Below are 26,217 nucleotides of genomic sequence, written 5' to 3'. Positions count from 1 at the left end.
TTTTTTAGGATCCCTGGGAACGCAACCGTTTTCTTGGGGATTTTTTCCCCCTTTTTTAGGATCCCCTTCTCCCTCGGTGGGAGGGCCGCTGCCCAGTAACTTCTTTATGGCTGCAGGGTATTCAATCGTATTTATCTCTTCATTCTTCATTCTACGTGCGGAGCACTGGACCAAGCGCTCGGAATGGACAGATCGGCAACAGATACGGTCCCTTTCATTCATTCAATAGTATTTATTGAGCGCTTACTATGTGCAGAGCACTGGACTGAGCGCTTGGAATGAACAAGTCGGTAACAGATAGAGACGGTCCCTGCCGGTTGACGGGCTCTGACACAGTGTAATCCCCCAAGCGTTTAGTCCAGTGCTGTGCACCCGGTAAATACAACTGAATAAATAATAATAATGATGGCATCTGTTCGTTCATTCAGGAGTATTTATTGAGCGCTCACTATGGGCGGAGCACTGGACTAAGCGCTTGGAATGGACAATTCGGCCACAGATAGAGACCATCCCTGCCCATCGACGGGCTTCCTATGTGCCAGGCACTGTTTTAAGCGCCGGGGAGGATACAAGATGATCAGGTTGTCCCACGTGAGGCTCACAGTCGTAATGCCCATTTTACAGTTGTGGTCGCCGAGGCCCAGAGAAGTGAAGCGAGTTGCCCAGAGTCACCCAGCCGGCAAGCGGCGGAGCCGGGCTTTGAACCCGTGACCTCTGCCTTAATGAATGACAGACGGATGGACTTCACTTGGAGCTGGTTGTGGGCAGGGAAGGTGTCTGTCTCTTGTTGCATTGTACTCTCCCAAGCGCTTAGTACAGTGCTCTGCACGCAGCAAGCGCTCAATAAATACAACGGAATGAATGACAGACGAATGGACTTCACTTGGAGCTCGTTGTGGGCAGGGAAGGTGTCTGTCTCTTGTTGCATTGTACTCCCCCAAGCGCTTAGTACAGTGCTCTGCACACGGTAAGCGCTTAGTAAGTACGATGGAATGAATGGACGGGTATGGAAAGCTCCATTTGGCATCCAGAGATTTGACCTACTCGTGTAATGACAGTTTCTCGAGACTGTAGACTATCATCTCTAGTACAGCGTACTCTCCTAAGCGCTTAGTGCAGTGCCCTGCACACAGTAAGCGGTCGATAAGTACGATGGAATGAATGGATGGATACGGAAGGCTCCATTTGGCATCAAGAGATTTGACGTATTCGTGTAATGACAGTTCTCGAGACTTTCGGCTGTCTACCGATTCTGTTATAGGGTACCCTCCTAAGCGCTTAGTACAGTGCTCTGCACACAGTAAGTGCGCAATAAATGCGATCGATTGATCGATGAACCCGAGAAGCGCTTCAAGAACCACCAAGGCGGAGTTTGTCACCTTCAAAAGTTCTGGAAGAGATGCAGAAAAGACCTCTTCGGAGCTAAATTGCAACAGTAGGGAGAGGTCACGATAGGATCGTATCCACTTCAGCGTTTAGCGCAGTGCTTGGTACATAGTATGCACTAAGTAAATCCTACCAGTATTACCTGTCTGAAAGTTTAGCCTGTTACCCTGGAGAACGGTGCTCAAGAAATAAGGGAGAAGGGGTAAGATCAGAGTGACGGACTTTTAAACTTGTCCTTCTTTACTTGATGAAGCATTTGGAGACCCTCTGGCGGAGGGAATAATAATAATGTGGGTATTTAAGCGCTTACTATGTGCCAAGCGCTGTTCTAAGCGCTGGGGTAGATACAAGGTGATCAGGTTGTCCCACGTAGGGCTCACAGTCCTCATCCCCATTTTACAGATGTGGTCACTGAGGCACAGAGAAGTGACTTGCCCAAGGTCACACAGCTGACAAGCAGAGGAGCTGGGATTAGGGCCCATGACCTCTGACTCCCAAGCCCGGGCTCTTTCCACTGAGCCACACTGCTTCTCAGGTAGAGGTCAGGGGCTCTGAAACCATTTTAATCAAGGTTGATCTCCCCCCCCCCCCCCCCAACGCTCTAAGGCTCTGATTGTGCAAAATTGTTTATTTTGGATGCCTGCAACTAGTTGCCCTTTTGACTACACTTATAAAACCTTCTTTGCATTTACCCCAGGCAAAGAACTCAGCGTGCTGGTTTAGCCTGTCCCTTTTCGTTGCAAGCAATTTGGGGTATGGAATTGACGTGTCACTTTTGCCTAATGTAGAACGCAGCAAGCCTGGAAAGAAACACCTTTTCGTGTCCAGTTCTGGGAGGGTTTCATAAGTGCTCAGAGAAGTTTACACAAGACCTGGAAAATTTTAAACTTGACTGGGCCTCAAGATGAGATGGGAGGGAGACAGAGTTGGTACTTTTTGAAGACTTTACATTTCCGGATTGACACTCAGGGTTGTGTGTGTGTTCCTAGAAATCTTGGGGTTTTTTCCTCTGAAGTTAATCTTGGCTGGCTTTTGTCCAGCATCTAAATATGCAGTTCTTTTTTTCCCCTGTTGCTTTTTTTTTCAAAATTAATTTTAACGCTGATCATTTTGGAAAGCAGGAGAGGTCAATTTTCCCTCATTTGTAAATGAATTTTTCCAATGCATCACCACATGGCTTTAATGAAGAGGTAAACTCAGATGTCTAAATGTCCCTCCCTCATTGCATTATTAAAACCCTCCTTGAAGGCAACACAATACCCAGTTATGGATGAAATCCAGTGTTCCAGGGAAGAAAAAAAAACATAGAACGTACTCTTCTCCTCGCCCTATCCTGACATTTTAAAATTTGGCTCAATATATAATCTTCTTTGATATTTATCTCTTCTTTGTTTCTGGTTGTGAATGGCATGGGTATGGAGCATATCTTTTTCCTCAGTTGTTTCTGTCTCCCCCACTAGTTTGTAAACTGGATAGAGATGGTGTCAACCAAATCTGTTGTACTCTCCCGAGTGCTTAGTACATTACTCTGCACCCAGTAAGCACTCAAGAAAAACCCTGATTGATTGGTTTCACCCAGGTTGGAGACAGATTCCCCCAGGTCATGGGATTGTGAAGAGCCCAGGCCACAGTCAAGTTCAGGGCCTCAGTTTCGCAATCTGTAAACTGCGTGGGTTCATATTCCCAGCTCCTTGGTGAGAGTTAAATGGCTTACAGTCCTTCAGAATATCTGGAATAAAGGCTTTTAGAAATTACTCTTCCAAGAAACGTTATCGTGGCAGAAGGTGATGGAATTACTTAGTTCTCATGGATACTTTGCCCACAATTTATTATCCTGTCCTTCTCCCTGGACATCAGTGTGGAACATCCTGGCAGGCAAACAGCGCACCTGAATGACTGGTAAAACTCTCTATAATCCTTGCTGTCTTTTTCCCAATTTCTGCCCTACAAGAATGGAGCCTTGAGGGTGAGAGTTAATCCTGGGTCCAATTCCTACAGAAAGCCACAAAGCCCAGGGGGAATTGGAAATGAAAAAATAATTCAGCTGCTGATGCCCTTTCCTCTTTCTAGTGTTTCTTTTTTCTCTCTAATTAGAAGCAAAGAGCTTTAGTTCAGGAGAAGATTACGTAAAATGGTTACGTAACATGATTATGTAACTCAAAAATAGACAAGGCTAGACAAAGAGAAAGAGAGAGGGGGAGAAAAGGGTGGGGGGAGAGAGAGAGAGAGGGATTTTAGGCTTTTAAAACCTTTCCTCTTGTCTGACATGTTTACTTTTCCTATCAAGTTTGAGGTACTCTATTTATTTAATGCCCTAAAACTTCTCTCAGAGTTTTAGCATCCTGAGGCCAGAAGGTGGAGCGAATATGTGCTCGGGTAAATTGCTTTATATCCAGGGCCTGTTTTTGTAAATCTACAGATAGGCAGTAGGTGTTATTCTAATCTGGTTCTAGTGTCTGAGCTGTCTTTGAAGTACAGTAGCTCATTTCATGGCCTATTGGATCATTTCATGGTTTTCTGGGTAGCAGCAAATATGGGATTTTGATTCATCAATAATAGTTCCTGGCAATTTCCCAGGCTGTGAAACAAATGTGATCATAATTTAGAGTCTAGACTGCCTTGACTTGTTTCCCGCCCACCTGCTCCACAGAAGAATCTCTTTATAAATTGGGATAGCTGAAATATTAGGCCTGGAAGGGGTTTTTATTTTCCAGGATGATGACTGTGTGGTCAGAAGAAGAGTTTTGTTTTGTTTTTCCAGCTGGGAAGCAGAGTGGACTGGTGGAAAGAGTCCTGGCTTGGGAGTCAGAGGACCTGGGTTCTAATCTGCCATTTATCTGCTGGGTGATGTTGGACAAATCACTCGACTGCTATGTACTTTAGTTTTCTCATCTGTAAAATGGGGATTAAATGCCTCTTCTCCCTCCTACTTAAACTCTGTCTCCTCTTTGTCTGACCTGATTATCCTGTAAGGGTTCCAGGATTCAACACATATAAAGTGCTTAACAGATAGCAACTGTACGATTATTAGCTGGGCATCGTTTGGTTCTCCTGCTTAGTGCTAAGCCGTGAGTTTTCGGGGAGCTCAATAAATGCTGATTGGCTGCATCTTAATACTCGATCAGTGCTTTTCTTGCTTTGCGTCCTGGCCGAGTTCTCACGCTACTCTGTGCTTCCATTCCACGTGAATATTATTCTTACCCTTTGGATTGTACAGGCATCTTATTATACCTACAGCAACTTTATAAAATGCCCATAAGAAACCACGGATGAGGTGCAAAGTGCTACTGAATTAAGAACCGTTAAACCCTAAAGTTTTTATACCTGGGGGACTGGCACTTAAAAAAAGGAATAGTTTGAAGTAGAACTTGGCACCGTAAAAACGGTCTGAGGGCACTTTGAAAAACTCCCACTCTATGTGGTATTTGACTTTAGGGTGGAATTACCCTAGGAGGGCTTTACTTTAGAAAGGATGTCTCTCAACACTTCTATTAATAATAATAACAACAAATGTGATATTTGTTAAGTGCTTAGTATGTTCCAAGCACTGAAATAAGCACTGAGGTGCTTACATGATAATCAAGTCCAAAATAGTCCCTGTCCCACAAGGGGCTCCCAGACAGGACTCACAGGGGGAGAGAGAACAGGTATTTAATTGTTATTTTCCAAATGAAGAAACTGAGACAAAGAGATGTTAAGTAACCTGCCTAAGGTCTCCCAGCAGGTAAATGGCAGAAAAGGGATTAGATCCCAAATCCAGTGACTCTCAGGGCACACTTTGTCTCTATTAATATTTCTACTATATGACATTTTCGTTTTTGACACTTCCTTTGCTTTTATCTTCACAATGTCATTCTGCTTCTAATCTGAAATATCCACGGAGGATTCTACACGTAGCCTCAAGGTATCAAGTTAAATATTCACTTTGAAACCCATCAGCTATTTCTGTAGTATCTTTACAGCAAATCATTAACAGTTCTGGAGCTAGGAAAGGTTTTCTCCTGGGGCCTAAAGCATTTGTAGATCCCCAAGGTGATGCTCTAATAATACCAAATTTAGCAAGCCACACAGTGTGTAACATACCAAGAATTCCTTTCACATCCTTTCATGGCTGGAATAAACCCGAGTCCTGTTCTGAGAATTCACCAGTGACTTCCTGTCTGCATCATGGGGTCCTCTATTAAAAACCTCTCTTTTATTCTCTAGTTCCTTTATAAACTCACTGTAGATCTCTGCCCTTCTGACCTCTTTCAGTTCTCTATGCCCCTTCAATACTAGTTTGCTCTGGGTTTTCCCCTACCCGCTTCTCCCCAGGCCCTTGCAATATACGTTCTGATAATCTCCACTCCAGTTTTGCCTCTCCTTTTGCCTCTGCGGCAGGACCGTATCGCTCCGAAGATGCTGAGTTCAGCACGGGTCACACCTTGCCCACAATCTGTGTCCACTGGGCCCTCCAGAAGTCAGCCAGGCTGGTGCCCCGGCCCCTCGTTCCCCACCCCCGCCATTTGAAGCCAGGCTCAGGTTGAAATTAATTCGTATGCTTATTTTGAGGGTAGGAGAGGATGGGGGTGTGCGGGAGTGGCTTTGCTGCTATCAGAAGCAGCACGGTCTAGTGGATAGACCACAGGCCTGGGAGTCAGAAGCTCATGGGTTCTAATCCCGCCTCCACCAATCGTCTGCTGTGTGACCTTGGGTGAGTCACCTCGCTTCTCTGGGCCTCGGTTACCACACCTGTAAAATGGGGATTGAGACTGTTAGCCCCGCATGGGACAGGGACTGGGTCCAACTCGATTTGTTTGTATCCACTCCAGTGCTTAGTACAGCGCCTGGCACAGTGTAAGAATTTAACAAATACTATCATGATTACATATGTGTCCTTGCACCTGAGAAGAGAAACCTACAGGCTCCTGAGTGAGTGGCCTGCTTTCCCCAGACAAGGGTAGGTGCCAAGGTCTTAGCTGGAATCAGTTCTAGAACGAGGATCGGGTAGGGGTCTGTCTTGGATAATCCCCCATGGGCAGGTCATTGCCCCACTGTCTCCATCATGTGATCTCTTCTCTCTGAGTCTGTGCTTCCCTCCGAGGAGTCCTCCCTATCCATTAAAACTTCCTCCCTGTCCTCTCCAGTTTGCCTGAAACCCCCAAAGCGGCTCCTTCTCCTCATCACCTCTGCCCTCCCAAATGACCACTGTTTTTCTCCACTCCCTACCCAACTCAATCACCCCTAAATGATATTCTCTAACCTGCATAGATTACTTGTCTGAACTGGCCTGCTGTAGTCAAGTCTCACTGAATGCGAGGTAGGACACCCAGTATTTTAGCAAGTACAAACTAATTTGTATCCTGTGATAGTCTTAAACGGAGGATACGGTACAAAGTGCCAGTATACGGTATAATGGTGTGCTTTTCTAAAGTGATGCTCGAGTATCACCAAATTTTCAGTTTCCTGAAATGAAGATCAGGTGGTGGCCTGTTTGCCAGAAGGCTAGGTTTGCACCTTTGGAATTCACCGCTCTCACTCCCCCGCTCCACACACACAAACACACACACACACCACACCAAACACTGCTCGGGACGAAGGTGTCTAGCCCCAAATAGTCAGGAGACCTAGGTTCTAATCCCACCTATACTATTTGCCGTGTGACCTTGGCCATGTCACTTAACTTCCCTGTGCCCCACTTTCTCCATCTGTAAAATGGGGATTCAGTTCCCATTCTCCCTCCCTAGTAGACTGGGAGTCCAATGAGGGGTAGGGGCCGAGTCCAACCCAAGGGTTAGCACGGTATTTGGCACATATTAAGTGTTTGTCAAAAAACACAGGTATCATTATTATTACCTACTCCTAGGAAATCCAGATCATTGAGCATACAGAGCAGATAAAAAGGAGGAGAAAGGACCACAAAGGTGGAATGCCCATCCCCTCACTTCATTTCAGCCAAATAGAGTGACGCAAATGTTAAGTATGAAGTCTTGGTGATCTATTTTAAAGTGATGTGTGGGGCTTAAAAAACCCTAAACAAATTGGTTTGCGATGCTTGCCACCAGGACTGTGGCACTGCTGTGCAGTAACATATAGGCTTAATTGCGGGGCCTGTTGGCCAAGTCAAACAAAATACTGTTACTGGGAAGAAATACTATATTTCCAATTCCAAATACTTGAGAAAAGCTGCGTGTATCCTAGACGACGAATGACTGCAAATGGCTCTGCCACAGAATGGGTAAAAGGACTGTTTGTTCTGTGCCAACCCAAATCCCGGCCATTTTGTTTACTCCAAGCATTCCAGAGTTCTCCCTGTGGTTGTTAAGGTATAGACACGGAGTAAATAAGAACTATGAGCTTCAGCCAAGCAACCATCGCTACTGACAAGACCGGAGAAACCCTTGCCCCTGATCAGGATGTGACATTTTTACTGGCCACCTTACAAACAGGTGGGTGTTGGGCCTTTTCCTGCTTTCTTTAGGAAGATCATCTTCTACAGAAAACACCATTAATGGTAACGGCAAAGTCTATCTTAACGAGATTAGCCAAACAGCATTCAGTCTAGACATAAAAGATGGACCAATTTGGACATTTCCCGGGCAAAACATGCCTGGTATAAATCCAGGTGAACATTTGCTAAATTAGACTCATGGGATTTCTTGGACTTCCGGCTTCCGGTCAAGAAACTTTGTGGCTTCTGCTTCCCATCGAAACCAGAAAGACCAGTTCACAACTCTAAAAAAAACCTGATCAATAAATGCACACATAGAATTCAGTCAGATACTTCTCAATCACCAGAGGAATTTGGGGACTGACCTTTTTTTTTCCTTTGAAAAAGACCTTTGGGTTCTCTTCTCTCCTCTCTTTCCAGATTCTCAGTAGGGATTTCATCCAGTTATGCAAACCATTGAGGTCGGGAATTTAGTCGGTTGTCCCACTTCTATTATTAGCGACCTAGGTGAGAAGGAAATAGCCATGTTACTACCATTTTTTCCACTGATTTTCTGGATGAAAAAATTTTCTGGATGAAACCTCCATATTAACGAAAGCAGATACCAAACGCATAACCCACTAAAGAGCAGTAAGCAGAAAACATGCCGCGCATTTAAAACTCTCATCATAAATAAAGGTTCTTTCGTGATTTTAAACTGTTCAGCCTACCCATTGTCTTCCAATCTTACAGAGCAATTCTATTGTGCAGCAGGGAAATGACCTTAATTTCTTAAGGAGTTTCTATTTTCTTAATACATCTGGGTGTGACCTGAAATTTACCAGGCAATGAGTGGGAAGAGCAGCTAACACGGCAGTGCAGTTCGCCAAACAGCCGTTCCATGGTTTTTGAAAGTTTCATTCTTCCCTTGTATCCTGTAATAAAACAGAGATCCTTATTTATTGATTTTCTTCCCCGGCTCATTCATAGAGCTAAATTGGATCAGCACGCCTTGAAAAAGGAAGGCGAGGTAAGAATTTAATCAACCCATCAGGGACCTTTCCCTAAACGCCTCCATTCACTATGAAGTTGGAATTTCAGTGGGAACAGCCCTTGTGAATCATCCCTAAACAATGACTTGGTCAAATGCCACAGTGTCCTGGGAATAAATATTCCCTCTCAGTGAATGTCATCCCTTCAATCTGGGTTCGTAGGCTGTGACTATCCAGAGGACTTAATCAACCTGTTTCTTTTTCTTCCAAAGCTCAAGTCCCATAAAATGCTCCAGTTTGGGCAGGAGGTCCTGCAGTATGAGCTCTTTCTTGGGTGGCTGTTAGGATTGTTTCATTTAACTGCAAATTTTTAAGCTTAAAATGCCTAAAATAACTCAACTGGGATTTTCCTACATGCCCTTGACATGAAGTTATCTAACACATTTGTTCTTGAATGGTTTGGGATCTCTGCTTTATGTTGCAAGTATCCCTCTCATGTGCACTTCACTTTGTTAGTGACTCAGACAGTAAGTCAATCCATGGTATTTTTTGACTTTGCTTTAGATCAATAATAATGGTAAGTTTAGCACTTTCTAGGTGCTAAGCGATGAACCAAGCAGTGGGATCGATACAAGATTATCGGGTCAGATACAGTCTCTATCCCTCACCGGGCTCCCAGACTAAGAGGGAGGGAGAACAGGCACTACATCCCCGTCTTACGGATGAGGAGACCGAAGCCCGGAAAAGTAAAATGACATAACCAAGGTCCCTCAGCAGGCAGTGTGTGTGAATCCAGGTCCTTTGACTCCCAGGCCCATGCTCTTTCCACTAAGCCGTGCAGCTTAGGATTTTCCAAGAATGGCGGGAATGGACTTTAAGTAGCCCTCGTAGGTACTAGATGTGCAGACACGTATGACGTCGCATGCGTTACACCGAACCAGCAGCACAACGCAGTGTTCATACACTGCGCATACATCAGGACACACTTTCTCCAAGAGGCCTTCTCCGATTAAGCCCCCATTTTCCCGGCTCGCTTTCCCTTCTGCATCGTCTAAGCACTTGGATCTGTGACCTTGGGACATTTGATATCTGCCCCGCCCCCAACCCCTCAGCACTTATGTACGTATCTTAAAAATCATATATTCTAAATTACTTATTCCTATTGTCTGTCTTCCCCTCTAGACTGTAAGCTTGTTATGGGCAGGGAGCATGTCTGCTAATTCTGTTGTATTGCGCTCTCCCAAGCGCTTAGCACAGTGCTCTGCACATAGTAAATGCTCAATAAGTATGATTGATCGACTGATCACGCACCCCATTTTGCAGAAGTAGATCCAAGGATTCGTGAACTTAGTGTTTCTCCGGAAGGACACCAGACTGACCAGTACCTCCAGAGTCTTTGCATTCTCTGTCCAGATCCCTCTGAACATGGGCTCCGCTCCCAAGCCGTAGAACTGGGCGGCCAGAGTTGAGCTGCAGGGAGGCTTGGGCACTGAAAATAAAAAACATACTGGACAAAAAGCACTCCAGTGTTGTATCCACAGTGATGGGAAACAGGCCAGCTGAAAAACAACCACATCAGTGGTTCAGAACTGGACCACTGGCCACCTGACCTTTAAAGTGGGCCTCTAGTACTTAGAACAGACTGTGGATGCTGTAAGCGTTCAGCAACTGCTTGTTGATCACGATGATGATCAGACAGGCTGTAACATTTAAAATTGCTAAATACACCCCATTCCGGTAGAGTAATTTAGTTCTTCGTAGCCTTCAGCGCTAGCTTTGAATCTCCTTTCATTAAGATCTTAATTACAGGCGCAACTTACTGTATTTGTTGCTTGAGGGGAAGAAGTTAGGTTCTCAGAGCGGCCTGTTTTTTTGGTGTGGCAGGTGGAAACCTGATGAGATCATTTCGCTCCAAGGATTTTGGTTGCTTGCTTTCCTCTGGAGATTTTTGTTTTAGTTGGAGGAGGAGTTCAGTTCGTGATCTAGGGCTCCATGAGCTCGTAATAGTAATGACTAATCACAAGGCCTTTTTCTAGTGTGGCTTTCTTCTGCTTCACGTGGTAATCTGTCCTCTCCACAATGACCCCGAAACAGGCATTACTATGTCCATTTTACTGATGCTTAGATAGGGGTTTCGGAGGGGTGGTGACACGCCCATGGCCCCTATTGCTAATCATTGGTGGAGCCGGACAAGAACCTCAGTGCAAGTTTTCAGGGTCCTGTTCTTTCCCACCGTACGCCGTTGTCTCTCTCTGATTCAGAATGAATCTTTTGGTGGTTTTAATGGTTCTCTCTACTATGACTCAAAGATCACAGAGACCCCACAGAACAGCTTGATTTGAGTTTTTCATGTGCCGGGCCCTGATCTCCAATTCAAATTATTTAATTGTGATATTTGTTGAATGCTGTTTATGTGTGAAGCACTGTACTAAGTGCTGGGTGCATACAAGATAACAGACACAGTCCCTGTCCCACTTGGGGATCACAGTTTAAAAGGGAAAGAGAACAGGCACTGAATCCCCATTTCACAGATGAGAAGATTGAGGCCCAGAGATCTTAAGTGACTTGCCCAAGGTCACACAGCTAGCAGGTGATAGAGCTGGGATTCAAGCCCAGATCATCTGACTCTCAGTGGCTCCTTCCACTCGACCATGCTGCTTCTACCAGAGAAAAGCACTTTCTTATTCAACGACATGCCACAGAGGGGTCTGTGTGGGGTCTCTCAGCTGGGTTATGATCTTAGAGCTCGCTGTAAGGCAGCAGATCTCAGAATTATACAAATTGCAAAGGAATTTGAGATTTAAGTTTGGTCCCTAAGGGAATTGATGACCCCTTTTAAGGTCAGATATGGTGGCATTGGCTGGAAGTCAAATGGTTGCTTTATTGGCCGTCAAGCAAGGTTAGGTAGCAGATTCTCAAGGAGAAAGAGCAAACGACCATCACCATTACCTGGGGGTTTCGGATTTCTCGGACAGTTTGCTGTTTATTTCTCAGGACTCCTCTTCCTCAGCTTCTGCTTCGTTCCCTTCTCCGAGGAAGGTCCATTCTCCTAGAACGAGTACTTTCCCCGTGGATAGATGGGAGAATTAGGGGACGTTTCTCTGACCACACACACCAGTCGGGGTAGAAGGTGACGAGAGTTCAAAAGAACCGGCTGTCCGTGTGCGCATGGCATTTGTCTGCTGTGTGACCTTGGGCAAGTCACTTCATTTCTCTGGGCTTCAGTTACCTCATCCGTAAAATAGGGATTGAGACTGTGGGTCCCACGTGTGTCCAACCCGATTTGCTTCTATCTACCCCAGTGCTTAGTTTAGGGTCGTGCACAAACTAAGCACTTAAAAAATACCGTAATTATTATTATTATTGTCATCTGTCAGAGCATCAATGCTACCGTCTGAGTTTTCCTTAACAAGGGGTTCTTTTGGAAGGCAACTCCTGAGTTCTAGGAAAACTGATTCTACACCTTACATCTCGCAAATCAGGGACCAAATGCATCCAATTCCTGGCGACCTTGCTCTGAAAATGAAACTGTTCAATCAATCAATCAAGACTATTTATCGACAGCTTGTAATGGGCACTGTCCTAGCATTTGGGAGAGTACAGTAGATTTAGTAGACATAATCTTTGCCCCTAAGGAGCTGATAATCTATAGGGGAACTCAGACTATGAAATGAATTACAGGTAGGAGGATGTAAAGACATGTAATAATAATAATACTTATGGTATTTGTTAAGCGCTTACTATGTGCCCAGCACTGTTCTAAATCCTGGGGTAGATAGAAGGTAATCAGATTGTCCCACATGGGGCTCACAGTCTTAATCCCCATTTTACAGATGAGGTAACTGAGGCCCAGAGAGTGAAGTGACTTGCCCAAGGTCACACAGCAGGCAAGTGGTGGAGCCAGGATTAGAACTCAGGTCCGTCTGACTCCCAGGCCCATGCTTTATCCACTAGGTCTTGCTGCTTGATAACTCCTCTCAGATCTCACTATAAGGCCTCAGATCTCCCTCAGAATTATACAGAATTACCAAGGAATTTGATATTTAAGCTTGAACCCTCAGGGCCCTAACTGGGGAAAGGGGCTTGGGGTGGAGCACTTGAGGAGGGGAATCAGCAGGGATGGAGATGGGACAGTTTGGGAAGAGTGAAATACATCAGCTGGGATGTAGTGAGAGAAGCAAGCGCGTAGTTCAAAGGGAGGCAGCTGATTGAGAGCCTTGAAGCCAGTGGCTAGGAGCTGGAGACTGACTGACCCGAAAGGAAAGGATGTTTAACTCAGGGCAATGCTACCTCTTTATTTCCCCGTAGTATTAAAGTTAATCTTCCAGCATGGGTTTTGGTAATAATAATCATCACTGGTAATTATTTCCATTGATGATTGATATAAAACAAAATTAGTTTTGAAAATGACTCTCATGCAGCATAGCCTAGGAGAAAGGCCTGAGACCGGAGCCAGGGGACCCTGACTCTGCCACTGACCTGCTGTGTGACCTTGGGCAAGTCACTGAACTTCTCCGTGCCTCAGTTGCCTCAACTGCAGAATGAGGATTCAATACCTGTTCTCCCTCCTTCTTAGACTGGGAGCCCCATGTGGGACAGGGACCGTCTCCGACCTAACTTGTATCTACCCCAGCACTTAGACCAGCATAGTAAGCACTAAACAAATACCAAGAGATAAATGAACTCATAGTCTAGAGGGGGAGACAGACAGTAATATGAAAATAAATCATTTATGTGATATATATACATAAAGGCTGTAGGGTGAATATCAAATGCCCATAGATCACAGATCCAAGTACTGAACCCTTGAAACTCAGCCAAATTCATGATTTCTCTGGCAAATATACCTTCCTCCTTGAGTGTCTCTCAGGGTTATGTACATGTGTACTGTGAGTGAGTAGCCTGATCAAAGTGGGGTGTCACCCAGACTAGGCCCGCATTGAAGTTAGCATTAGACGACTGGACACGTTCACTGGCTGAATTGTTGCCTAAGTGTGGGCTCTAGGAAGGTAAAACTAGAAAGATAAAAATAGCAATAGGAATAGACAAGTCATCACAACCTTCCACGATTGATGACAAAAGCAAATCCAGAAGAATTAGCGTCACTTGATGGGGCAAGAGGCCAAATATACTTTCTTGATTCGATTTCTATGTCGAGGAGCACGTACGGTCATGGAAATTTGTCATACCTCTCTTTAGTTGAAAAAACAGAGATCGTTTCCTTGGCAGTTGCGGTTATTCTGTGAATGCTGATAGCAAAAAAAAAAAAAAATAGTGAGTCACATGTCCTACACAACGTACACTGATTCTACTTGCTGTATTGTATTTTCTCCTGAATCCAAAGTGGTAACTTGGACACCAAGCAAACAGCAGAAACCAAACACTTTTTTTTTCCCCCTCTGAAGTGGGATTTGAATGTTGGCTTGTCATCCAACACTCCAATATAGCTGGCTACATTTAATTTAAAAATGTCAAGCCTCTTTAAATAGGCTATTATATTTAATCTTTCTCAGTTGGTCAGTTGCTATTTCCCTCTTGGCTTTCCTGTTTGCTTCATGGTTATGTACACTCGGTACAACCATATTCCCACCCACGTCATTCCCAGAGTTTGTTGATCAGAAGAGATAGGCACCGATGGCCATTACCTCTCCTGCTGCTTGCCAACCGCCTCCCTCAGCTTTTAAAGCTTTGGGGATGGAAGGGAGCATCGTGTCATGTGGTTCGGTCTGCTCGTACTGTCCCCATCCGGGACAACAGCCGAAGAGCAGCATGGCCTAATGGATAAAGCACGGCCCCGGGATCGGAGCACCTGGATTCTAATCCCGGTTCCTCCACTCTCCTGCTGGGTGACCTTGGGAAGTTGCTTAACTTTTCTGTGCCTCAGTTTCCTAAACTGTAAAATAGGGATTCGATACCTGTTCTCCCTCCTGCAAACTCATTATGGGGCTGGGAACAGGACTGCTAATTCTACTGTATTGTACTCTCCCAAGGACTTAGTATGGTGCTCTTCACATAGTAACTGCTCAATAAATAGCATCGATTGATTGATGATTACTTGACTTAAAGCCCCCATGGGGAACAGGTCTGTTTCTGGCCTGATTAACTTGCATTTACCCCAGTACTTGACACATGGTAAAGTAAGTGTTTAACAAATATCATTAAAAAAACCAACTAGACCAGACTGTAAGCTCCTTGTGGGCAGGGAACTGTGGTATTGTACTGTTCCAAATGCTTAGTACAGTGCTCTGCACACAGTAAACACTCAATACCACTGATGACTGACTGATCAAACAACTCGGGCTAACAGTTAACCAAGTTATCCACCACATATATAGTGCAAGTTATGCATTAAATCCTAGTTGTTCAAGGGTCTTTGAATAAAATGTTTTAACTGCCTCCCCTTCACAGTGTCTTTTCCTTTCATTCTGTGCCAGGAAAATGGCCTTAAGGATATTCCTGTTAACCAGGATTCTAAGACCCACCCCCTTGCCCTGTCGCCTCCAAAGTTTGCTGGGTCAACCCCAGCTTTTCCTCGATAAAGCTCTTTGAACTGAAACATTCTTAATTCTGGCTTCTCGAGGCATTCGTCTAAGTAATGTTGCCCCGCGGGTAAAATGTTTTGGCATTGTTAGTGATGGGGTATGGCTAGATTAATTCATTTGAAAAGGAGACTTTATAATCCCCGTGTTTTATTGCTCTAGCTGGGCACTCCAAAAAGCATCTCTAAGCCTTTGTCCTTTCACTGGTAAACCTCTCTAGACAAATCATTTAACTGGGTATAGACTTACCATTGTTACCTTATCCCATGTTTGTTTGCTTGTTTGTTGACCTGCTTATCATCTAGATAAGGGAATGCTAGAGAACTGCCAATTCCAAACTGCTGAGCTCTCTGTCAGATTCCCTGGATGACTCTTTCTAGACAGCATTTATGGACCGCGAGGGGAGTTGTACCCTTCTCCGTATAGGAATTCCCTGTGTTCTAGGGTTCTTAGGTAAATGGGTCTTGTTGCCCTAACCTAGCGGTGACAAAGTTGAGTTGGTGTTGCATTCACTTTAGCCCTTCTCCCGACCCTTTGACAAAGGCTCTGTATAAAAATTCTCCATGCTTGAGGCTCAGTGGAAAGAACTGATTTTTAATCCCAGTTTTGCCATTGGTCTGAAGTGTGACCTTTGGCAAGTCACTTAACTTTTCTGTTCCCTCAGTTATAAAATGGAAATGAGATATCCACTCTCTCTTCCACCTAGATTGTGAGCCCTGTGTGTTTTAGCACAGTATTTGGCACCTAGAAAGTGCTTTAATGCTTTAGTGCTTTTTTATGGTATTTACTGACACACTACCTGTGTGTCAAACACTGTTCTAAGTGCTGGGGTAGGTGCAAGTTAAGTAGTTGGACACAGTCCCTGTCCTAAATGGGACTCACAGTTTAAGTAAGAGGGAGAACAGGTGCTTAATCCCCAGTTCACAGTTGAGGAAACTGAGGCACATATAAAGTTGTGCTATATTTTGTCCCCCTCTTTAATAGATCATTGCAGATCGTTGAGCAAGCTTCAGTTCCCTTCATGCCAGTCTACCTACCTGAAGTTGAAGCCCCGGTCGACGGTTCTCCGGGGCCGTGTGTGGGTGGGGTTTTCAGTGTAAAATCTTAGACAAAGCAAACTGAGCAGCCCTCTGGTACAAACTGTCAAAAATCACAAAAATAAACATAGGAAGCCTTTTCAAAGAGGATTTGAAGTGGGTTTTTTTGTTTGTTTGGTTGGCTGGTGATTCCTGCCCTTCCTGGTCTCCCGCCTTGTTTACCTCTCTGGTCTCCCAAAGGCTTCCAGGGATGTAGTGCCTGGAAGAAAGCAGGAAACAAACACATTTCCTGCGGGCTGGAGCACTTTCAAAGCCAACAGGATCGAGCCTTTTTGGCTTGGTGCAGGAGAGATGGAATCTCCATCGAGCCAGAACGGTTGGTTATTCAACCAAATAACCTGGAGCTCCAGAAGACTCCAGACTTTGACTTTTAGTGTGAGCTTTATTTGTTGTTACTCTGTTTTTCTCTGGGTTAGAGGACTGGAAACCTTGGCAGAAACTGCCTCCCATTTGACCTTGGATAATTGCTTTTTGTGGTGCTTTCTCAATGTCCTCATTTATCAGTTGACCCCGTTTCCTAACAGCGGAAAGCTTAACTCATGCGCATTGGTAAATGTTTTGAGAAGTTAGAGGGAAATCCCAGCTCTTCAGGAGGTAGTCATAAATACCAATATGGTGAGTGTTAGTAAAAGTTGTAATAGTAATGGTGTTTAGTGAACACCTACTGACTGCAGTGCACTGTACTGAGCAGTTGGGAAAGTACACCAAAAAACACAAGATATGTTATTGCTCACAAGGAACTTACTTTAGATCCTAAGCTCCTTGAGGGCAGGGATCATGCCTACCAAACTCCAGGCTTCACAAGTGTTTAGTTCAGTGCTCAGCAGTGCTCAGTAAATACCACTGACTGATTGACTGAGACTTGACTGGATTGAGACTAGACAAGACTGTAAGCCCCCTCTGTGGGCAGGGAACATGCCTACCAATTTTGTTGGACTGTAGTCTCCCAGATGCTTGATACAATGTTCTGAATGCAGTAAATACTAAATACTATTTACTAAATGACAGATTGATTAACAGACATGGAAGACAGATATAAACATATTTACAAGCAGTGGAATCTGAATAAATCAATTGAATATTTAATTGAATATGCAGCATGGCCTAGTGAAGAGAGCATGGGCCTGGGAGTCAGAGGACCCGGCTCGGCCACTTATCTACTGTGTGACCTTGGGCGAGACGCTTAACCGCTCAGTGCCCCGGTTACCTCATCTGTAAAATGGGGATTAAGATTGTGAGCCCTATGTGGGACAGGGACTGTGTCTCACCTGATTATCTCATGTGCATCCCAGTGCTTAGTATGGTGCCTGACATAGTGAGCACTTAAATATCATAAAAACGATACACAAGGGCTGATGATGGATAGAAATGAATACATTTTTAGAAGCAGTTGTTGGGTTGATACAACTTGGGGTGTTGGTTAATTAGTCAGGGAAGGCTTGTTGGAGGAGGCAGAATTCAGGGAAAGCTTTTGAAATTGGGAAGGACTGCGATCTGGTGGATTTCAGGGGGGAAGGTAGTTCTAGGTCAGGGAGGACTGTGTGAGTAAATTGCTTGCTGGGTGTTTGAAAATGGGTACTCTGGCACATTATCTGTAGTGAATTTGCTGTTTGTCAATCCTTTCACTTATTCTGGCCAGTAAACCCTTGACACTGCTCAACTTTAGCTGAGAATATTCATCTTGTGTGAATAGGTATCCTGCTGGCCTAGAGACTCCTGAATCTGACAGCCACTCTCCAATTGCTAATCTCCAAAAGCCGTCTGGGAAGACTACTGGGAAATAATGGCCAACCAATTAGGATAACTCACCCGCTGGTGCCTCAGTTAACACTGACAATGGAGGTCTGAAAGTATTTGCAGTGAAGTACTTGTGGCGGGCCCAAGAACCATTAGCAGTCCCTCTACCAGGTGGTGAGAAGGTTACTAGGACGGAGACAATAAACCACCAGAGAAACTTTCACATGGGAATTTCTATCAGTAATAATCAGAGCATGGTTCACCGCTTTGGTTCAGTGTAGGGCATTTCAAATGCATTTCCTTAATTTATTCTGATTTTTCTCTGTAGTCAGCAGCCCTCTACTGTCTTCCATTCCTCTTTTTGCTTCTTTTAGCCCATTTAATTACCCAGCTCTCAACTCTGTGCCCTAGAAGGCTGTGCGGGATCCCTGGCCTTCTCATTCTAAACTGCTTTCCTACTTGACCATTCACAACAGGAGAACAATCCAACTTTTGGAGAGATGAAGGGATATTCAGGGTGCCTCCCCACCCCGCCATGTAAATATGGAACACCAGCAAATCCACTCCCTACAAACATTGTCAACACTGAGCCAGGGTCCTGCCTTGAACAGCTCTGTGGAATTTCTCTTTCCATTCCACTTGATAAGAATGGGAGTGTTTTTTAAGGTGCTCTAAGCAGAAGGGAAATGTAACTGCTGTAGGCTGACGTAAACTCCTCCCCAGTACTGTAGGCTCCTTCACTCGACTCTGTACTCCTTGCAGGAAGGGATCGTGTCTATCGGCTCTTTTGTACTCTCCTAAGAGCTCGGTACAGCGTTTTGCCCACAGTAGGTGCTCAATAAATACCACTGATTCAGGAGAAGCAGCATGGCCTCGTGGAAGGGGCAGGGGAGTCAGGGGCCCTGGGTTGCAATCCTGGCTCCACCACTTGACTATTGTGAGACCATAGGCAAGTCACCCAACTTCTGTGTGCCTTAGTTTCCTCATCTGTAAAATGGGGGTACAATGCTTCTTCTCCTTCTTAGACTGTGAGCCCCATGGGGAACAGGGACTGGGTCTGACCTGATTATTTTGTATCTACCTTAGCACATAGTACAGTGATTGGCACGTAGGAAGCACTTAACAGATACCACATTTATTACTATTATTATTCAAAGTTGCTGAGTAAAATGAGGTTTAACTGAGTTCTCAGAAAATTTGCCCACAGAGTGAAATCCAAATTTTAAATAGGTGGTTGTCCTTTCCCTCCAACGGCAGTGCTGTGTCAGCACAAGCTCTCTCTTGCTGATGTTTTATATACACTGATGGATACATTTTATTTTTAATCGGTCCCCCGTTGTTGTTACCAAGAAGTTGTCCCCCAAAGTCTCTAGAATGCTGCTGACCAGACTTTGAACACTGAACCAATATGTACTAAATAGCATCCTAAAAGAGTTCATTCAGCATCCCAAGTGTGGATGGAGCTTTACTGAATTTCTTAACACTTAAGCCAGCTTGATTCAGCTGTAGGCTAGAGGGCATCGGCAATCAATGACATGTATTGAGTGTTTCCCGTGTGCAGGGCGCCGTACTAAGCACTTGGGCAAGGGCAGTACAGTAGAATGGGGGTAGACACCACAGTAGAATGTGGGAAGCAGCGTGGCTCAGTGGAAAAGAGCCTGGGCTTCGGAGTCAGAGGTCATGAGTTCGACTCCCGGCTCTGCTACTTGTCAGCTGTGTGACTGTGGGCAAGTCACTTAACTTCTCTGTGCCTCAGTTACCTCATCTGTAAAATGGGGATTAAATGGGGACAACCTGATTACCCTTTATCTACCCCAACGCTTAGAACAGTGCTCTGCACATAGTAAGCACTTAACAGATACCAACATTCTTATTATTCCCTGCCCACAAGGAGCTCTGAGTCTAGAGGGAGTTCGTGTGACCAGTCAAGTCACACGTGATGGTGGTGACGTGGCCTAGTGGATAGAGCACGGCCCTGGGACTGTGAAGGACCTGAGCTCTAATCCTCGCTCTGTCACTTGTGTGCTGTGGGACCTTGGGCAAGTCACTTCACTTCTCTGGGCCTCAGTTACCTCATCTGTAGAGTGGGGATGAAGACTGTGAGCCCCACATGGGACAGGGACTGTGTCCAATCCAATTCGCTTGTATCCACCCTAGCACTTAGAACGGTGCCTGGCACATAGTAAGCATGTAACAAATGCCATTAACAACAACACAAAAACAACAAGGAAGGAACTAGGCGCCGGTGGAGCGCTGAACACGGGGGAGGGCAGCTGCATTTGTCCTATAAGCTCCAGGCCTGGGGTTCTCGAGCTCCGAGGATGAACAGTCTGTCCCAGTTCAAGCACTACAACCATCCACCAAGCCCCACACCTAGTGGATCGCCCTCCCGACACTCCTGCTCCCATTGGCTCAGCTGCATTAAAGTGAGCCTGTGCCGTCGGGAAGATAAAAATGCTAGAACTGAGAGTGAAAGGCATGTGAAGCTCAGGCAGCCCTTTTTTTGTGGACCAGAATACCCAGATGGGTCAGGAGAGCAGAGCTTCCAGTTTGGGGACTGCTCCTCTGAAACTGCAGCATCAGATCACCTCAGCTTTTTGCCCTACTAACACAACCCGACGGACTTCAGCCCTGTGGAACTGAATTGTAGCAGAGCACCGTCGTTGCCCCAGACCATTACTTCTGAGCACTCTAGCACCATTAGAAAACAGGCAGAATATGTATGCAGTGTTTTCCCTGCTACCAGATTAGCTCAGGGCAGACACAGTGCCTCTCTAAGTGAGGTAAGGTAAGCCAGTTACCTCCCTTCGTTCAATAAATGACCAACCCTGCAGTTATATTAATGTATCCAGATATTTTAGAAGAACAACTTACGAGGCCACCTTTGGTTTTTCAAGAGTTAGAAATGCACCGATAAGTGTATCTGCCGGCTACGTGTCCTGGGAAGGGGGCGGGCGTGTGATAATGGCTGCCAATGTGCTTAGAAAGCTCACCGGAGCCAAGAAATTAAATACTCTGAACCTTTGAAAAGGTTCCAAGAATGTGAGCCCATACTGCCTACTTTCCACTGAATGCCTGCCTTGGCCTCCTGCTCAGAACTGAATGTGCCAGACAAAGAGGGAAAGTGTATTCGGTCTCTGCAAGGAGCCGGGCACAGATTTCTCAAATGTGTATGGAGAGAGTCAAGTCAGAAGTGGCACAATGGACCTGCTTTCTATGAGGAGAGATGTGAGTAGGAGACTGAAAGAGCGTAGAAAGGTCCTATCTGCCCACAGAGTGAGGATTGTTGCTGGCTCCCCTGAATGGAGGGTGGTTAAGTGGAGCCGTAGATAACCACGCTAATTCTGAAGAACTAATAGTAATCACTCTGGCATTCGTAAGTGCTTCGTTCGTGCCGAGCACTGTGCTGAACCTTGGGGTAGTTAACCATACAATCAGATCAGACACGGTCCCGGCCGCCCGTAGGGTTCAGAGTCTAATGGGAAGGGACGGAGAGTATTGAATCCCCATTTTACAGATGAGGAAATTGAGGCCCAGAGAAGTGAAGCGACTTACACAAGGTCACGCAGGAAGCAAGAGGTGAAAACGGGATTAGAACGCAAGACCCCGAAGCACTTTTAGCTTTGTTTTCTAGGCTATTTTGAAGGAAAGACGAAATCTTGATTTAGAATAATAGAATCGAAGAACTTAGTGGTAATTGAAATTTTCATAATGCCTCAGTCCCAAGAAAGAAACCTTAAGGTTTTTCGAGCTATCCCAAGGGGATACCGACATCAGCTGGGTTTGGTTTTTGATCGTTTGTTTACAGGCTGTTGTTCAAACTTTTGATTTCTTCCAAGGAAGCCAGCACTTCCACCTGTGAAAGGGCCGTACGTGCCGAGTATTGATATTGTTTCCCTCATTCCTCCTAGAATCTTATGGCCAGAGCCTTGTACGACAACGTCCCAGAATGTGCCGAGGAGCTGGCCTTCCGCAAGGGAGACATCTTGACTGTGATCGAGCAAAACACTGGAGGCCTGGAGGGATGGTGGCTCTGCTCCTTACACGGTCGGCAAGGCATCGTTCCCGGCAACCGAGTCAAGCTTCTGATCGGTCCAGTGCCGGAGAACCCTCCGAATCACGACCAGCCCTCCTCCAGATTGGTGCATCCCGCCTTTGGCCAGCAGAAACTCTACCAAGGGCCAAACTCACAGACAAACCTCCAGGATGCAGTCTACCAAGTGCCGCCTTCCTCCTATCAGACTCAGGGAATTTATCAGGTGCCCACGGGTCACGGAGTCCAGGAGCAAGACGTGTACCAGGTGCCGCCTTCGGCTCAGAGATCCGTGGGGGCCCTGAACGGTTCCAGTTTAAGTAAAAAGGTGAGTCACCTTGACTTTCTTTGCAACCTTCCCCCTTCTTGTGATAGGTGGAGCTGGGGAAGTCTCCAACCTGGGAATCAGAGACTTAGGAAGCAGGGCTGCGCCCCATGCTCACCCCATCACTGCTGATACATCTCCCTCCTCCTCGTTTCTGATCCGAGAGGGACCCAGAACCCAACTTGGGCAGGTATCTGGGGCTCGGTCTTGGGGCGAACCTGACTTTGCACCTCGTGCCTCTGCAAATGCAGAAATGCACCTTTCCTGCTCCGCTGCCATTTGAGTGAGCCTTGCTCAGACACCAGTGGTTAAGAGGGACCACTAAGAAGGACACAGGCTAGAGCTTTTTTGAGCGTTAATGGCAGTGGTTTGCATGAAGATAGCCACACTCTCTCCCTCCGTTCCCCTAAGCCCGGGGTGGGGGGCGGTGGGGGGGTCACGTGTTGCAGGATGGCTGGATGTTGAGGAGAATAAGTGCAATCTGTGGTGCTTGAACCAACCAACTTTGAGACCTTGTAGATTGGGAGCCCCTTGAGGTACGGGGTCTGTGCACTCTTCCCCAGTGCTTAGTGCAATGTTCTGCACACTGTAAGTGCTGAATAAATGAATACTCCTGCCATTACTACCTCAACACTACTATTAATGCATCCATTCTCCATATCCAATAGTCACTCATTCAGTCATATTTAGTGAGCGCTTGCGGGACGCAAAGCACTGCACTAAGCGCTCGGGAGAGTATAATAGAGAGGGGTCGATCAGAGTAGTGTCTACCGCTTTCTCACAAAAACCAGGGGTAAGACAAAAGCACTGCATTGTTCCGGGCAGTTAGGGAATATAAAGAAGCGAAAGACGCACAGTTTGCCTTTGAGGAGTTTGTAATTCAATGGGAAAGATGAACATGCTTAGAATGACTAGCATGCAAGAGTTAAGAGTTGGTGAACATCGATAAAAATGACAAGCGCAAATTGAAAAATAAATGACATGTAAATGCCGAGGCTGAGTGGTGAGATGGATGAAGGGGTGGTAAAACTGGAGTTAGAGGAGGGGGTTAATCAGACGAGGGGCAGGATAGATTTGTGGAGCCCCTAAAGCCCTATAAGACTCCCACAGACATCGATCTGGTTATTTTCTATTTGGTGGCAGAGGGCCACACTAATTGACTTTTCAAGCCCCTTCCCATCCCTGGGAATCCATACTTTGAAAAGAAAAGGGGTTTTTTATTAGACTAACTAAAGTCACAGCTGGCTTGTGTTCCCAATGAGGAATGGAAAGTTGAACGCTGTGCTGAAAAATAAATAAATCCTCTCCCTCTTTAGCGGTGGTTGTCTGCTCTTTAAAATCAATTTCAAAAATGCGAGCGAGTCTGGAGCAGACAGGGTGAGAGAACAGGAAATGCTTGGCTGCAAGGTGCTAGGATCTAAATTTTCATCGTCGTTTGGTTTGGCAGGAAGGTCAGATGTTTCCTTTTTAGATTTCAACCTTTTCCGTCACCAGTCTTTAGAAAGCTTTGAAAAACTCTGAACCGCTTCATGCCCTTCCATTTACTTTCACGAGGAGTAGAGTTCCCGCCCGTCTTAAGGTGATATTCCATCCTTCAGTTTCATTCTCTGGAGACATGGATTCATTTTGTAGCACCAATCCCATTCTTCTTCTTCAAGGCGAAGAAGAAGGCAGATGGAATTACCAGCAGGAAAACGAGATGCATCATTGATTTGGCCCGCCAAAAGGAGAAACCACCTCCTTTTTTTGGAGCTCGTTAGACTGCGTTGGCTGCTGGGAGTCCGTTAGAAATTTCTGCAGAACTGCAGCTGCTGTGAAACCTCTGTCAGCCTTTTCCCCGAGGACGGGGAAAAGGCTCAGACGTTCTCCAGTGGGTGGGAAGCCTCGTGCCGAGCTTGAGCAGAGGCGCCCGGGGTGGGTGACAGGGTCAAAGAGTGGTCGCATTGCTTTGGGAAGCAAAAATCCTATCCTGCCTGGCTGGAAGGTCAGAGGTCTTCTTCTATCCCTGCTTCAGTTTCCTCAGTCAGACTCTAATAGTGGGGACTTCCTCACCACCCCCCTGGAAATGGAAGGCGGCGGTGATGGTAGTCCAATGAGGAATTCACCAAGGTGAAAGGTCAGTGAGGTAGGTGTACGTCTGCCTTTCCCTTTCTTTCCGACTTCACGAGGTTAAATATTCCCATTACTGTACGTTCCGGCAGGAATCTGGGCTTCCCAGAGCCAGGCCAGCAGGCCTCTACCGATGAGTCAGGGCTGGCAAGGAAGTCTGCCTGCTATCTGGGCTTTCAGTTAGGTTTTGTCACTAGGGGATCTCCAGTCCCTCCCACTCCACCCTCGTGCACCCACACGGACTCTCGCTCACCATTTATTAAATCAGCACTTAATAGAAACAATCAACAATCATCCACCCCACCCTAAAATGAATGAGTTACTTCACAACCCCTCCTACTTCTGTGTCTACTTTAGCTTCAATTCTCCTAAAGTCTAAGGTTGAAATATATAGGAGCTAATCACCCTTTCAGAGCGCGTATACACACACAGGCACATATGCGCGCACAAACACACCCTCTGAGCACACATACAGACACCTGTATAAACACACGCTTACACTCCTACCCGCTCGGCTTTCCCCGGTCCTTCTTATTCTGGATGCTTTCTGACCCCCGGATGAGGCCGTAAAACGAAAGTCTAACCTAACCCCGGCGCACACTGGATCCCAGGGAGCTGTCCGAAATGATTCCATCTTTGTTTCCGAAGTACCCAGTCCTTCCTTTTGCCCCTGGTGGAATCTCTCTCCCCTAGGGGATCAGTTCCACTCTCTGAGTCAAGGACTGTAATGCCTGGAGCTGAGTTTTTAATTAGGGGTGACCTTTGATAAAATCATAAACTGGAGAGAGGGAAATCATTTCCCTTAACTCACGGTCCAACAGAGCCAATCCCGCTCCTATCCCGCAGCCGCCATCTTCAACCCCCAGCCCTCACCTCACCATCCACTGCAGCCTCATTTAGTAGGTGTGTGGTAATGACAACAGCTCTGTGAATGCCCAAGGCGCTTGCCCGTTGTGATGACTGCACTTTATGGCCCACTCTGGCAGTGCCTGGCAAGTGAGTATCACTGTCCTTCTAGAAGGGATGGGAGGCTGCTCAGAAGTGAGCTCAATTCAAGGCGAGCTCAATTCATCCAGGAAGATTTGGAAACTCTTTGTATATAGACATAGGTATATCAAATGGTTTCAGCCAGGCACTGTGCTAACTGCTGGGGTAGATCCAAGCTGATAAGGTTGGACACAGTCCATGTCCCACCTGGGGCTCACAGTCTTAATCCCACATTTTACGGATGAGGTAACCGAGGCCCAGAAAAGTTAAGTGACTTGCCCAAGGTCAGACAAGTGGCGGAGCCAGGATTAGAACTCAGGTCCTTCTGACTCCCAGGCCCATTCTCTTTCCACTAGGCCACACTGCTTCTCTCAGCTGAGCAACATATGAGGAAGGAAGCAGGTGCGTGGGCAGCAGACATGGCTACGAACCCTGTTGGATTGTACTCTGCCAAGTACTTAGTACAGTCCCCGCCCCCTCGACCCCACAACAACACAGTAAGAGATCGATAAATACAATTGACCGATTGGGTGGCATCTCTGAAGAAAAGTCTTTCAACTCTCATTTCTAGCCTGGAGATTTGATGGGAAGAGAAGAGGGCAG

General features: G+C 45.9%; 1 protein-coding gene across 2 annotated transcripts in view; it reads left to right on the top strand.

The window, feature by feature from the left end:
- The window catches only part of NEDD9 (neural precursor cell expressed, developmentally down-regulated 9), a 111,532-nt gene that overhangs the window by 63,501 nt on the left and 21,814 nt on the right, over positions 1-26,217 (top strand). For both annotated transcript variants that reach the window (XM_001514682.6, XM_029052534.2), the window contains exon 2: positions 22,072-22,521. In XM_001514682.6, the coding sequence (XP_001514732.4) occupies positions 22,072-22,521 (450 nt within the window). The remainder of the gene's footprint in view (positions 1-22,071; positions 22,522-26,217) is intronic.

The sequence above is a fragment of the Ornithorhynchus anatinus genome, chromosome X2 (assembly GCF_004115215.2).
Source record: "Ornithorhynchus anatinus isolate Pmale09 chromosome X2, mOrnAna1.pri.v4, whole genome shotgun sequence".
In the NCBI taxonomy this organism is placed as follows: Eukaryota; Metazoa; Chordata; class Mammalia; order Monotremata; family Ornithorhynchidae; genus Ornithorhynchus; species Ornithorhynchus anatinus.
Note: the sequence above shows the minus strand (reverse complement) of the source record. Positions and strands in the feature narration are given on the sequence as shown.